The sequence below is a fragment of the Hakea prostrata genome, chromosome 10 (genome assembly GCF_041222555.1).
Source record: "Hakea prostrata isolate BN-2017 chromosome 10, UWA_Hpros_2, whole genome shotgun sequence".
Classification (NCBI taxonomy): domain Eukaryota; kingdom Viridiplantae; phylum Streptophyta; class Magnoliopsida; order Proteales; family Proteaceae; genus Hakea; species Hakea prostrata.
In genome coordinates, this window is record NC_142609.1 from 27,047,857 (window position 1) to 27,061,722 (window position 13,866).

At 39.0% G+C, this 13,866-nt stretch overlaps 1 protein-coding gene across 1 annotated transcript in view; it reads left to right on the forward strand.

Moving 5' to 3' along the window:
* Nucleotides 1–13,866, forward strand: part of LOC149002390 (protein kinase family protein / protein phosphatase 2C (PP2C) family protein) — an 89,943-nt gene that overhangs the window by 16,070 nt on the left and 60,007 nt on the right. Inside the window, exons 4-5 of the mRNA XM_089136303.1 lie at nucleotides 6,844–6,911; nucleotides 7,019–7,242. Of these exons, the coding sequence (XP_088992429.1) occupies nucleotides 6,844–6,911; nucleotides 7,019–7,242 (292 nt within the window). The remainder of the gene's footprint in view (nucleotides 1–6,843; nucleotides 6,912–7,018; nucleotides 7,243–13,866) is intronic.

Sequence of the window (13,866 nt, forward strand, 5' to 3'; positions counted from 1 at the left end):
TCTGAGCAAAACAAGACTGAAAAAATTAAGAACAATGTCTAAAATTAAATTCCAGCTGATGAGTAGGATTGAAATTGACCAAAACACCCCTCTTGGAGGGTTTGGCCAGCCCTAGGTGCGCCACTTTGCAGTTGCCTTGGGGCCCACTCCAGGGTTTTGGCCAGGTGTTGAACCCTTTTTCAGATCACCTGGGGATCATATCCATATAAGTAACACTCCTTTTGAGTTTCAACTCATTCTAGCACCTGTAGACCCGAGTACTCCATCTCAAGGAATTCATGATGGCCCACATGGACCTGAATCTAGCACATCAATTTTAGATGTGTAGAGTCTTAAGAATACAACTAGCAGCAAGGCATGAAAAGAGGGGGGGGGGGAGGGCTTGGCGGTCCACAATCATCCTTGCTACAGTGCTCAGTACTATAGCAACAGACAGGCAGCACCTTTCAACCCTTATAAACATTTATCCTACTATCCATATTCTTTGCTCTTCATTATCGTCCTTTACTTTTCTATATAAAAAGCCTTCTTTAATCAATCGTAAGCTGGCTATTAACTCCATTAAAGTTTAGTAAAATGTAAAATAGTAATATGCAGAACTCAGATTTATTTAGTGGTTGGGGAACGGCCGTAACTTTTTGAATACAAATTAGTACAACTTGATTCCAAGCCCATAATCTTAAGCACTTACTTATCGACTTGATTCCAAGACCATAATCTCAAGCACTCATATATCGACTTGATTCCAAGGCCATAATCTCAAGCACTCATTTACCGACAACTCTGATGAAGACCATTTCCTTCTAAAATCCATATATGAATCTCAAATATTGGCTTGAAGCCATGGTATTTAGATAATTTGTTTCCAGAAAAACAATTTTATGTACTCCCTATGAAAATGAACCTAACTTCTTTGATGTAGATCATAGTTGTCAAGGCGCCCCCGCCAGGCGGCTTTGGCCCGGCGCTTGAGGGCCCGGGCGAGGTATCGCCTCAGGTGGAGCCCATAAGGCGGGCGCTCAGCGCGCGAGCCGCGGCTCGGGCTCGCCGGGCGCCTTGGACGCCTCGCACCGGAGGCGCCGCCTTATGGGATTTTAAAAAACCACCATTTTTTTTCCAAATCAAAGGCCAAAAATAAATTGGAAATTAGATTCCAATTGGGAATAATCTAATGGCTGAATGCTTATACAAATGTTACACGGAATACATGGGATCATTTGTAACATTAATTCATTAACGTTTTGCAACGGCCTCCGGTGATTTTGTTCACCATCTCGGCGCGGTCATGTCGCCAACATGCTTTTTTCTTTTTCTTTTGTGTTTTAACAATGTTATAAGTTGCTACTCGTTATTTAATTTATGTTTGGAGATTATTAACTAATTATTTACTTCTTTGTGACTTGCAAATTGCAATTAAAGTTTCGTTATGGTTCTTGTGACATAGCTACTTCTCCGTGACTTTCACGTGGTTGTTATCCATGTAATGTTCCGATGTCATACTCGAACCTGCTATATGATTCTCGCATCCTATCCTACTCCAAGTAGTATTTGATTACTGTTGTTTAAAGGTCATTCAACATCTTTCATACTCTGAACCTGCTTATCGCTTGATTCCTGCATACAATTCCTACTCCAAGTAGTATGATACTTGGAATTTATTTAGGACCTACTATGTGTGGTTTGTAGTATTATGGATGACTTAAGGTAGGCTAAATGGCTAATATTAGTTTTTTTATTATATATAAGATAGGTTTATAATGAATTAGTGTATGAGATGTACATAAAGTAAAAATTTCACTTAAAACGCCTCGACCGCCTCAAAAGCGCCTCGGAGGGCGCCTCGTCGACTCATCGCCCCAACTAGCTAAAACCGCCTCGCATCGCCTCGTCGCCGTGCCAACTATGATGTAGATTAGAAAGACTCAATTCAAAGTTCAAATTTCTAAAGGCTCATATCACCATAATTTTTCTTTGGAAATCATCTCCAAAACCCCATTAGGAAGACTCCCAAAAATTGCTTATAGATAGGCAGATTTTGTAAATATAGCTTACTTATTGAAGTTACTCCTGCTCTTACTCCTAATTTCCATATACATATCATTTGACCTTTAATTCTTGTTCATAATGAGTTTTAATTAACTTTGTTAGGAAGGGCAATTGTGAAAGGAAAGTTTCATCGAGAGGTCGATAGGAAAAGGATGCAGTAATTAGGTGATCTATACCAATCGAACTTGGTTGATGCTCTCCTATTTTGGTTCTACTTTGTTTTCTATATAGAATCAACTTGTAAATTAGCCTATAAATAGTGTGAAGTTATTTTGAGGAGTGCTCAGAAGATCTATTTGAGCCTCCTCAGCAAAATCATCACTTCCATCTTCTCCTCTCTCTCGTTCTTCACCTTATTCTTTCTCAAAATTACAAACTTCAATTCTGATCAATCAAGAACAAATTAAACTAAAGTTCACAAACACTTTCCTCTAAGAAGCAAACCCACTTTGATTGAGCTTCTTACCCTTCCCTTTGCTATCTTCAAGCCCAATATCCCAGCAGTATTGCATGGTTGCTTACTCAAAAACCCCTTATCCTTTTCTCTTCAGGAATTTCTCTTTCCCTCTTCCCTGCTTGGTTTTCTAGTGTCTCTCATTCTCTTTATTCACTTATTCTCTGCTCCTACTCTAACCTCTTACTTTTACCTCTCACTCGCTTTTCACTTCTCACTTCTCACTCTCACTCCCACTTTGCAATTACTTTTCAATTTCATTCTACTCACACCTTAGTCTACTGAACAAATGCTTAAATGGAAAAGTTGGTCTTCTTCTAAACCAAATTAAGTAAAATCCAGTTAATTTCTTAAAAATGCAATACAATTATCGAATATGTAATTTAATTTACTTTATATTTGACAATATTAGGTATGGCCGTATGGGGTATCATACCAGAAATTGAAGGAAATAAGAATGGGGTGGGGAGGATCTTGGGTTGCAACTAGCCTTGCTGCTGATCTTTGTTCTTGAATGGGGAATGTGAATCGATGGAGATGTAGATTGAATCCACAGATACAAAATTTGGACTTGGAATACCAAGGAACTTTAACCACCTTGAATTTAATCTCCAAGGTCCCTGGTTCTGAACTCTAGACATCAAGTACCTCAAGCTGGATTTGAGTCACCAGATCTGATCTATTATAGATAAGAAAATACATGAGCTGCTGGCTGGAATCACTAACCTGGCTATCATTATTTTTCCCATTGAGTGTGGTATACGTACAGAGCTAATCATCCTTTCAAAAATAAACTCTCAGGACTAATTGGACTTTGACTTAGTTCTTAGAATAAAACACAATTAGGTTTAGAATATCTAATTTAGAATAAGAAGATCCTATTAACTAATTAAATGAGACCAAAAAGTCATAGATACCCTAAATTTAAATTTGAACAAAAAATTGAAACAGCTGAACCATGGTTCATTAAAAAACATTGAAGTGACTGAAATAAAGCTGAGAAGGGGCATTTTTGTATTCTATTCTTGTACCCATGTTTTAGGTCAACTAAGTTGGCCAATGACATTGGTAAATGGTAACCCATGGAAGGCCCAACACCTACATGACCCTACCCTAGGCTTATTCTGAGGAACAAGAATCCAATTCAGTGTTGGATCTGCATTAATTACCTTGGCTAAGTCCTATCATGAGTGGCGAAAACCTAGAAACCAAGAGAGCCTGCAGGCTTGCAGCACTAGGATCATACATTTATTCTGGCTCCGACAATATTTATCTGGCTAGTTTATTGTAGACGAGTCTTTGATGTAAGCAAGCCCACCCCCTATCTGAACCAGCATCTTGGGCCCAAAACCCAAGCCCACTTGGCACAACTTGTAGGATGGCCAAATCATACCAGGGTATTTTGGTCATCTACCTACTCCTTGTATGGTTATTTTAGTCCAGTAAATTTAGTTCTGTTTTAGTGAGACCATATCTAATTTTTTTTCTTTGATTGAGTTGAATTGAGAGTCCTAGTTAGAGTTGGATTCCCAGTTGGATTCTATTCTAAATTAAGATTCCTTTTGGATAATTAGTTTTCATTTTCCAGGATGATTTCTTTTTGTTTGTGGTTGTTATTAATGGGCTATAAAGGGGATCCTAGTCTGTAGGGGATTCCCTGGTTGAGTCAAGTTAGGTTTCCTTATTTGAGTCTAAGTCTTTTCCCTCCAATTGCAACACTATATATATAGCCCACCCTTCCTCATTGTAAAGGGAATTGAATTGATGAACACAATTTCTATGTGGACGCAAACAAGGTCGTGGTCTTCTTGGGAGGGCCATGGCATATTTAGAAAGAGTTTCTCTTCAGTTTTAGCAGCAATTCAACCATAACAGCAGCCTTTAACCATCTCCAAGTAAGTGAACATCATCCTCAACCCCATCCCCAGCATTTCCTCTTCATCCCCCATCCGTCCCACCCTTTCTTTCTTATTTTCTTGAATTTCTGACTTCTCCTAAGAGCCAAATTTCAAGGGCAGATCTACACCAATCTACCCGTTAGATCTGTCCCAAACTTTAGGAGCCTTATCCCCCCAACCCTAATGACTTTAGATCCCAATTTGACCCCATTCTGATAATCCGATTTTCATACTTCTCAAGACCCTAAAAACAAGAACTTTATTATCTTTCAATTTAGCCATCCAAACCCCCCACTAAACTTTGGGGATCATGTCCTCATATTAATTACCTACAATCCTTCCAAGTTCCAACCCATTCCAACACCTATAGACCCCAGTTTTCCATATCAACAAATTCATCCGATATCTCCCATGGGTTGGATTTTCAAATCTTGACCAAAAAACATTGACCAAATCGGTTCTTGGTGAGCCCTAATTTTCCAATCCCAAAACCCTAACCCTCCACAATCGCATCCCATTTTGAGCATTCTTAAAACCCTAAATTATTTCAGATCCACCCCATATTAATATTGTTGCTTCAGCCCATCACTATCTTGTCAAGGAAGTTTGAATGCATAATTTCCCCTAACCCTTCCCATATTAATTCTTTGCATGCTGGTTCACAAGAAGAGGATGCTGGAGTACCTAATTGGGAAATAATTATGCATCTCAAAACCCTAAAATCTGGGTTACGTCAGTCTTTCTTTGGTTACTCTGGCTCCACAAGGTAAATAAGATATTTTTTCTTTTGCTGCTGCCTATGAATGCTCCCTGTTCCTTTCCCTTTCTTCTTCTTCTTCTTTCTGTTTATATATTTCCTTATTCTATTTTTACCCTGCCGACGTTTTTTACCTCTTCTCTGTTTTGCCAATTTTTTTTTGTTTTTTCTTGTCATGCTTTCTCCCTGGAGCCATGGTCTTGTCATCTCCTGTTTTTTTGTTTTTGTTTTATTTTTCATTTTTTCCCCTTATGTTGCTGTCATGCTTACCCCCTGGAGCCCTGCACTTGTTGTCTCTTGTGTCTTTGTTTTTGTTTTTGTTTTATTTTTCATTTCCCCCCTTATGATGCTCCTTTCCTTCTTCTTCTCTGCTTCCCTGCCCCCCTTTGTCATACTCCCCCTACACTTCATCTTCTAATGACCACTACTATGATTTTCTTTTTCTTGTGCTGCCCTCGCCCTGCTCTTGTCATTGTCTTCTTTTTCTTTGTTGTCTTCTCTCTCTCTCTTAAGCAGAACTGCAATATGCTGCTCCTTTTATCCCTGTCTTCCATCTTTTCCTTATGCTAATCCATTCCCCTGCTTAAGGTCTCATTATTTTGTTTATTACCCTTGTATTTTGGGTCCCCTTTTTGTTGTTCCCACCCTTGGTCCCCCCCCCTCTTCCTCAGTATGCTGATCCATCCTCCCTGCGCACTTCCCCCCCCCCCCTGCAATTGCTCAGAGAAACCTTTTAACTGAAACCTGTTGCTGCTGCCCAGAGAAACCCGTGTAATGCTGCCCCTACAACCTTTTGATGTCTGAAGTCTGACCTAAAAGCTGGAGCTCGATAGCTCAACTGGTTTCCTGGCTACGTACTGATTTTGAGCAACTTCTTCACATCCATTGAGATCTATTTAGTACTTCTTGTTATGTTTTTCTCTTGCTTTTTTTCTGATTTTTTTTCTTCTCTTTTGTGTCATTTTAATTTTTAGGTGTCTTATTTCGTCATTCTGATGTTATGCCTGTTACCATTTAAATTCATTTTGGTGGTCTTCTTTCACTGAAGTTTTTTGGATGAACATTGGAATTTGTTTATAATTTGGCAACTTCTGTTCTCATTTTAGTGTCTTCCTAATTGTTACTTCTCTAGTCAAAATATTGCAGTTTGTGTTACCTATTAGACTGTTATGAGTAAATATAATTTGTATACTAAGAATAATATTGGAATGCAGTTTATGCTGGTTAGGCACCACCTAGGCACTAAATGCTTAGGAGCTTGAACACATTTAACTGTGTGATGGTAGTAATGCACTGTTTTTTACAGATGCGGGTACGTTAAATTATCTGAATCGTATATTTAGCCTGTGTAAATGTGCATTCCTTGCTCACTTGTTATTTGTCATTTATGCATAATAAATATCAGTACTTTTCTTTTTTTGTTGTTAATGATTATGGTGTTTGGCAAGGCTGATTTAATATCTAACGATCTAATGACGGTCAGGGCCTTAAATTTTCTGATCAAATCCTACTTTGTATGGATGCAAACTCTGTTTTCTTGCCACTTGGTAAACATTGATAAGTTTGTGTTAGGTTGACCTTCTGATGGCATTGCATTACCCTGTGCATACATAATCAATGCAGTTGTCTTGAGCTTGACTGCGTTTATGCTTTTTTTCCTTCTTGTTGCGTCCCCTCCCTTGACCCAGCGAAGGCTCTTCAATATCTGCATAATCTTGGTATTCTGCATAGGGATGTGAAACCAGCAAATATTCTTGTGAGTATCTCCTTTTTGTCTTTGTTTTTGTTCGGCATCCTCAAGGGGAGCAATTTGAACTTTTACTTCTAAATTAGATTAATAACGATAAGAATAAAATTGTGCAGCTTGACAGAAACCTTTGTCCATATCTGGCTGATTTTGGTTTGGCAGAATACAAGAAAGATCTCAAACAAATATGTATTGAGAACTGGAGATCCTCTGGAAAGCCAAGTGGTGGCTTCCACAAGAAGAATATGGTAGGAACACTCATATATATGGCTCCTGAAATACTAAAGAAAGAAATACACAATGAAAAATCAGATGTCTACAGCTTTGGAGTATCAATCAAGTGAGAATTTAGTGGAGGAATTACATTAATAACTGCTTATGTTATTAACTCTAAGCATTAGATAACAAGGCATAATTCTATGTGTATGCACTACGTTATCAATTGTTTTACGAACATGGAAATCTGTATCTTCAAAAAGATAAAGTTTTCGATATGCATATATATTTTTTTGGTTTTGTATTGGCTTGATTAAATCTTGTAGCAGATTTATTTATTTATTTTGGAATGATTAGTACATTACTACCAAAATATTTGAAAGGGAAAGGACAAAAGGGTTTTTTTGGGGTTTGGGGTGGGGGAGTGATATAAGGACCCCAGTCCTGGTTAGGCGTGCAGGATTCTGAAGTAAAGAAATATCTAGAGCTCAATAATCAACGATGAGTTTGTTCCCTGAGTTTTCACAAAACGAATTACAAGAAGCTGGATGAAGCCTGTTCCCTGAATGAAGCTTGGGCAAACATTAAAGAAGATGGATTTCCAAATGATATAAAAAGTATGAGATTTGGAGGTCCATCTTTGCAAATTGCACTCTGATAAGGCACTCATGCTTAGGGTTCACAATGCAGTAAGTGGAGGGAATCTAGGGGATCAAACTCGACTGATCATGTGGGGAAGAGACTCAGCTAAGGGAACAGGGACAGGTTGCAGGAAGTGATGTGAACACAAAAACCCCTTGGCTGAAACCCTAAGTGGCCCCCCCTAGGATGGCTCCAAGAAACTACCCTAAGCTGGCCAAACCCTGCAGGGGGGATATTTTGAGCATCTAGCCCTCTATATGTACTCCTGAAATTAAATTAGGATTTATTTCAGAATTTATTTGAGTCAGTCTGAGTCCAATTAGAAGTTGTTTGGAGTCTTTTATTGAGAGTTACAGTTATGTTTGAAAAAGTCAAGAGTCATAGTTGGTAGGAAGGAGTTCCTATCTTATTTAGTCAGGAGTTCTTTCTTTATGAAGAGTCCAGTTTGATATGTAATGGAATCCTTATTTGATAAAGATCTCCTAAGTTGAGTCTGAGTCTATTATTTAGGCTATATATAACCTCTTCAGTGTAAGTTATTTTCAAATATGATGAATTAAAACTTTGAGTCTCTAATTGCCTGAGTGTAGCATGGTTCCCAAGAGGGGGACGTTGCATTCTTTGAGGGTATTTCTGAGATACTTCCATCATTCGAGCAAGCATCCCATCAAGTTTTGAAGCATCAAACATACAGTCCAGCAGCTGTCTTCAAGTCTCCAAACCTTTCCAAGTAAGTAACAGTCCATTCCCACCCACGCATGCCTCATGTCCACCTCCCCTACCTCATGCATGTGTCCCAGCCCCTCCGCTCTCTAGTCTGACCTTGAAAACAACCCTAACCCCATTGCAATTATCCCCTCACCCTTTCTGTTCTGGTTCTGCAACTCCAGCCCTTTTCTCCTAGCAAGTGTGCGCCAACCCCCCTGTTTCTGCGCAATCGCCCTTTTGTTAAACCCACCTCCTAAGTCCCTCCTCTCCTCTTTCCTCCTTTCCTAGGGTGCACCTAATCGTAGAACACCCCCCCTAAGCCAATTGCTCTATTCCACCTTATTTGCCCTAATCTGAAAATTTTCTGCAAGTCTTCATCAACCTTGGAAATCTGCAGAAATTTTCAATTTTCCAGAAAAGCCTAAACCCTCAAGCTTCAACCCTACTTCCTGAGATAGCTTTTGATACAGAAACTAGAAGTATTCTTAAGATCTGTCCAAGCTTTACAGTAACCCCTAGCCTTTCCCAAGCCCTACCTGAAACCTTAAATTTGAGTTTGAATTCAATTTTTCGAATCTGAACTTCAGTCATCATATTCGTTCAGATCTGAAAGTCATTCTCAGCAGGTTCGAACAGCTTTTGAAACCCTAGAAACCCTCTTCCTATTGCTGGAAACTCCTGGGCAACCACCTAATCTAGGGAATTACAACATAAATGCTAACCCTTGATCCGTGGCTGCATTAGGAAGCCATCAGAGAGCAGCCACACTGATGCAAAGGAAACCCTGGAAACTAAGGGACCTACAAAGGTTGGTGACAAGTCTCTAGGCTAGGCAATTATTAGCGGAAGTTTAACAAATAAATAGGGGAAGTGCAGCAACTAATAATCTGATGAACACGCAAATTTACACAATCATAGCAAAGTAAAGATCAATTTCGACCCTAACTAGTAACATAACTGAGCAAGGATAAAATAGTGAAACATAGGGATGGGATCATGGCGTTGTAACCGTAATTCAATTGCAAGGTTATCAAGAAATTCCAGAGAAATAATTGCTGTCCTAGTCAAGATCCTATTTCTAACATAAAAAATACAACAAATCATAATGTAAAGAACCCTAAAACTAATTTGAGTATACCTAATGCAAGAAAAAAAAAAGGGCAGCCATCCTCAACTCCAGCACCTTCTCCAAGTAAGTATACAATCCTCAGCCCCCGTCTCCTCACTCTCCTCTCTTCACACATCACATCCCTACCCCTTCTGCTTCAATTGCAGCAACCCCAGTCCCCTTCCTCACCTCCCAAACCCATCACGCAACACCCCCTGCCCCTTCTGCTGTTTGCGCAACTCAGAAACTCCCCCCTTCATGCTGTCGCACCCTTGGCAGCACCCTTCCCAACTCCTGCGACTCACCTGAACCCCTTCCCTACTCCCTGTGACTCACCTGAACCCTTGCCCTACCTTCCTTCTACCTTGCAGCATCCCCTTCCCTGTCTCTCCCCCATTTGGCTGCCCTCCCAATTCTTCTTTGACTTGCCCAAGATCTTTCCCTTCCCTCAGAGATCAAGCCCATAGTTACCCAAAATCTTCCCAAAATCTTACCAAAATTAAACCAAATTATTCCTTTCCTTTTCTTCCAATCTTAGGATCAATTTTATCCCTCAAAATCAAACCTTGGGAATTTGGTAAAACCCTCACCTTTTCCCTATTAACCTATAGGGTCCCAATATTATCTCCTTGTCTTTCCCATGGCTCCTAACTGTCCCTTCACATATCTCTTCCACCATAGGATTTTTAGATTTATTTGCTGGAAGATTTTGGGTGAACCACTCATAGAAACCCTAAACCTACAATCAGGTTCCCATCACAAGGACTTCGAAAACCCTGCAGCTAGAGTGGGGTTTGATTTCCAATTCTTGGGCATTGAGAGGAGTGGTATAGGTTTAGGTTTGGGATTCGGCCAAGGGAAAATACTAATGATACTAATCCTGTTTTTGAGTTTTTGTAATTTGAGAATCGATCCTAAGAAGTTAGGCTTTACAAAGTAGGTACCCTAGTTGGTTTAGGACTCTGAAAGTGTTGGATAGGATTAGGGTTTAGAGGGGAGGTAGAGAAAGCTTTGGAGAAGGTAATTCTAAAAGGGTTTGGGGATTGGTTGAGGGGTTTTGGAGTTATGAGAGTTTTAGTGAAACTAGGGGTTAGGATTTCTAGAGGAAGAAGCTGAAGTGCAGGACAATTTGGTAACTGAGAGGATGGGGCTTTGTTGGGTTTTAGAAGTAAAGAAAGAGAGGAGAATGGTGCATTCGTAGTGGAGGGATAATAGGAGAAAGGGGACGAGCAATTTAGTGGTTATTGTAGGAGATGGGGTTCCATAAGAAGGGGGAATGGGGGAGGCTCGTGTGGTGTACAAGAGGGTGGGTAGGGGTGGGGTAAGGGTAGGGGGCATTACTTGGATATGGGGACTTGACGTTGCAAAATTCTGGACTTAGTGTTGCTACTGCAGGCTTGCAGGCTTAAGAGAGAATAAAGAAGGGGGGGGGGGGGATGATGAAGAGGAGAACTGCAGAATTCGCTCAGACTCAGCCCTGTGGTTCCCCTTGAGAGCCCACAACTCTGTTCTTCCTTCAATTCTCTTTGCAAAATTTTATTGATCTACTCTGAATCATTTACGACGTATGAGGTACCATTTATATTCTTATTTTTTTGAAGGATAGCTAGGACACTACAAGAAAAACCAACTTGAACTCAACTTAAGAAACCAACTTGGACTCAACCTAGGGAATCTGATTGGAATTAGAATTCCCTATTACAAGTTTACAACAAGACTTAACTTCCTAAACTAGAAAAAAGACTCTCATGTAGGAGTTCCTAAACATATACAACTTGCAAAATAAGAAATCGACTTTAACAAGTAGGATGGTTCCAACTAGGACTCCTAATTATATCAGGACTCTAACAACAAACTCAATTAAGAAAATAGAAGTATATACTAACTCCTAATAGTGTGTGAAACCAACTAGACCACTTTGAACATAAGGAGGGGGTGGTAAAATGACCAAAATACCGCTTGGGGCATTCTGTCAGCTGTAGGTGCTGCATGGTCTGGGGGCTGTTTAGGCACAAAATATGGAGTGTCCTATACTTGCTGACCCTGGTACATCAACAAGAAGTGCCAGACGAGAAGTAGAAGGGTTGAGGGTTGGAATTGAGTAAGAGAGAAAGAAAAGAGAAGAAGATTATTGTAGAGAAGAAAAGAACTCGAAGGACCACAAGAGAGACAAAATTCTTATGCAAGGAATTTTAGAAATTCTTTTATTCATCCAAATCATCCACTGGTTTCCCATGCAAGTCTTTAAATAGGAAAAGTTATTTCTTCCTAAGCTTACAATTGAAATTTCCAAGGAAGCCCTAAATAAATCTCAACCATAGTTAATACTTAATACTAAGGGGTAGAATTGGAATCCCCCAAGCATAATCCATGTTTCAACTAAGATGACTGAAATCTCAGTTGAAACCTTAGTTTTGGAAGAAACCGAGACCAAATGCTATGGATGAGACTTTATTCCAAGTTTCAACTGCCTCGGTTGAATATACAACCGAAATCTGTGATACCCTATTCAAAAGTTGCAAATATCGGTCCAAATCTGTGGAATTTCGCAAAACTAGCAGGTGCCACTGGTTGGAACTTGTGGGATTTCACTGACTTTGTGCCATTTTTGCCTCTTTCAACCACTTCTTCACTAAAAATGATCACTCCTTTGTCTTCCTTCACCTTGTTTGCTGCTTGCTCCATGGTTATAGTGGTTATAGTGTAGTTGCTGGATATGGAGTACTTTGAAACCTTATTCAGAGTATGCCTCTCAGGGGATGGATCCACCCAGGCTCTCAACTTGGAACAGAAGCTTGGGAGTTTCTTTTTGGTTATTGTCTTTCTAATTTTGTATTGTAATTCTGCGTTTGTAACTTTGTATAAAAAATTTAGTATGCAATACAGTTTGTTCAATCTTACAAAGTTTGTATTTCTTGAGATTTCTCATGTATACTAACACTCGAATGATCACACTTCATTGGTTTGTTAGCAAATTACTTGTGATATTGTGTTCTTCATGCAAGAAATCAGATTAAACAAACCTTGTAAGAACCCCTTGAAACCTTGTGTCAAAAATACCTAGGAAAATTTTTAGGTTTTGGCTGAGATTTCTGAAATTAGTACCATATTGAAACTGAGATTTCAAACCTTACCATGAAGTGCAATCAAGTGAAAATAATCCCGTGGGCTAATTATTACCCATCTATCCAAAACCCAGTTACGTAAAAAAAACTCAAAATTGAACCTCGAATGAACCAAATCTACCCACAAAAGACTCAATTAGTTCCAAATTGAACCTGAATAAACACTCATACAATTGCCTATGGGGAATGCTGCGCTTCGAACCAAAGGATTCTGGCAATCCGGTATCTTCTAAACTCATCGTCAAGTCTTGGGTAGGGGTATATCAGAGAGTGTATTAGATTTGATGAAGGCTTCAAAATGGATTTTTTCTTTAATCAATTATAGTTGTTGGGTTAAACGTACTAGTTACATTTCCCCTCAAACTTTGTGCTATTCGGTTGCTATATGTATGTTTTGTGTTGTGAAGGAAATGAGATTTGAGGTGTAGACTGTAGAGTGCTGTGAGTGGAGAGAAGGAATTGGGGTCTTGTCTACGTGGTATGATGTAGATCTTGGGCTGAAAACAAATTAGGGATATATCATTAACTTAGTGGTGTTACATCCATGGTACCAAGGAAGAAAATTCAACCAAAACAGGAATTTTGACCTTGCAAAAGGCCGAAATTTTGATGTCTCGGTCGAAATTTCGGTCGAAACTTGACACTTTTTTTTCCCTGGAAATTGGAACTTCAATTCCGGGCCTCATATGGACTCAAAATGATTTGGATTCTTGCATACTACCAATTTCAAGCATAATAAACACAATGGAACTAGTATTTTGCCAAAAAAAAAAAAAACCATTGAAAATTTATCATTCAAGTATACTAACAAATGACTGGTTCCAACAAGTGCAAACTGTATTGCATACAAGCATAGAATCATCATCATACATGAATTGTTTAATAGAATGGTTACATTTACAACAAGTCAACAAAATAAAATGACCGACTAGATCAAGTGATGGTGTCTCACATGAATTAAGTTGAAGCCTATATATCATATATACATAAAATAAAAATACATAATTTTAGAAAATAATTATTAAAATCAGAAAATAAAAAATGGTAGCAAATAATAAAAAGATAAGTTTAACAAAACACAATCATAGATCATAGTCCTAGGCTAAACATATATTAATTTCAAGGCAATACAAGATCATTTAAGGCATGAACAAAACAAAAATAA